General features: G+C 42.8%; 1 protein-coding gene across 1 annotated transcript in view; it reads left to right on the top strand.

Annotated features, from left to right (window-relative positions):
• Aspm (assembly factor for spindle microtubules) overlaps positions 1-1,592 on the top strand; it is a 54,391-nt gene that overhangs the window by 3,788 nt on the left and 49,011 nt on the right. Inside the window, exon 2 of the mRNA XM_010635414.1 lies at positions 1,231-1,560. Coding sequence (XP_010633716.1) covers positions 1,231-1,560 — 330 coding nt within the window. The remainder of the gene's footprint in view (positions 1-1,230; positions 1,561-1,592) is intronic.

Here is a 1,592-nt window from a genome sequence, read left to right as displayed (position 1 = left end):
AAAAAAAAAAAACCAAAAAAAAAAAACAAACATTCGAGTGTCTTAAACTAAAGAAAATTTATTTGAAATGGCAATATGTAACATTCACAGTAAGAAGAAAAATATAAATTAGGTTTATTTCAAAATTGTAATTCCTATAAACGTTTTGAATAAAAAAATAAAACGATATAGTAGTGTTCTTATTGTGTTATCAGTCTTGAAGGACCAAAAAAATAGATCAAGCTGGATATCACTGAACATAATTTTGTCTCATCTTCCTCGTTTTGTTTTTCCACTCAGACTTTTCCATGTATATATATTTTGTGTAGCCATACATGCATCTATGGTTATTATTTTTGAAAATTTCTGCTGTCTTCAGAGCTAGTATGTTGTAGTGGTTAAGAGCAAGACCAGGGCTCCAATGCCTGGACACGTACCGTGGCTTTGCCATTTTCAGTTAGCTATTGCCTCATATTCCTTTATCTGTAAAGTATAAGTAACTGTACTTATGTCCTATGAGATGCCTTAGAGGATTTCAGGTTGAGATAAATATGTAAAGGGCTTAAAATAATCCCTGAAATATAATATGCAAGTTATAACCAATATTAGACACTCATAAAAATCAAAAAAGTTCTAGGTCAAGGACATTGTCTATCAAAAAGATCTTTTACTAATTATTGGGAATCTCGGGTTTTATTTATCTAGTTTTGCTTCCAGAGGTAAGAGACAGCATGTAAATACACAGTGCCCTTGTCATTAAATAAGCATCTTCATACAAACTATTTAATTTTCTTTTCATGTCTCCCATTCGGCCTGGGAAAGGAGTTAAATCGATTAACACAATTCTGGGCAGGGTCTCTCGGATCAGAAGGGTAAAGCAAATCTTTTTTTTGTGTTTGCCTATTTAAATTTTATCTGGGCAACTGCAATATTATATTTACTGTAAAAATGCTGTTCCTCTCTTCCCTTCATCCGAACCTGTTTATAGAATTTGTAGGCAATTTCAATTCTAAGCCACAGGGCTTGGATAATTAACAAGATCAGGATAGCGCAGTCGCTCCTCTCCCGCACAGACCAAGAAGCCGCCCAGCAGCTTTTAAGGCGCAGCTGTGCAATCATTTAAACAAGGCGCCGCCTTGTCATTGGCCCGGAAGTTTTGCGCACTGATTGGTCCTCTGAGGGCAGGGGCGGTTTCCCAAGGTGCCCATTGGTGGATACGAAAAGTTTAAACAGGCAAAAAGGCTGTAGTAGTTTTGCACCTCCCTGGGGCTGGCGAGTGTTTGGGGAGTCGGCTACGGACAAGGGAAGAGGCGACTGTGCTCTCACTACGCCTTCGCTACCCGACCGAGGGGCAGCGGCCGTCGGGGGTCCGGGCTCTGCGGTGGGAGCCGAGGGAGGAGGCCGGAGACGGTGGATACGAAAAGTTTAAACAGGCAAAAAGGCTGTAGTAGTTTTGCACCTCCCTGGGGCTGGCGAGTGTTTGGGGAGTCGGCTACGGACAAGGGAAGAGGCGACTGTGCTCTCACTACGCCTTCGCTACCCGACCGAGGGGCAGCGGCCGTCGGGGGTCCGGGCTCTGCGGTGGGAGCCGAGGGAGGAGGCCGGAGACACCG

The sequence above is a fragment of the Fukomys damarensis genome, unplaced genomic scaffold, assembly GCF_012274545.1.
Source record: "Fukomys damarensis isolate Sample0158 unplaced genomic scaffold, DMR_v1.0_HiC HiC_scaffold_11, whole genome shotgun sequence".
In the NCBI taxonomy this organism is placed as follows: Eukaryota; Metazoa; Chordata; class Mammalia; order Rodentia; family Bathyergidae; genus Fukomys; species Fukomys damarensis.
This window is presented reverse-complemented; position numbering and strand designations above follow the sequence as displayed.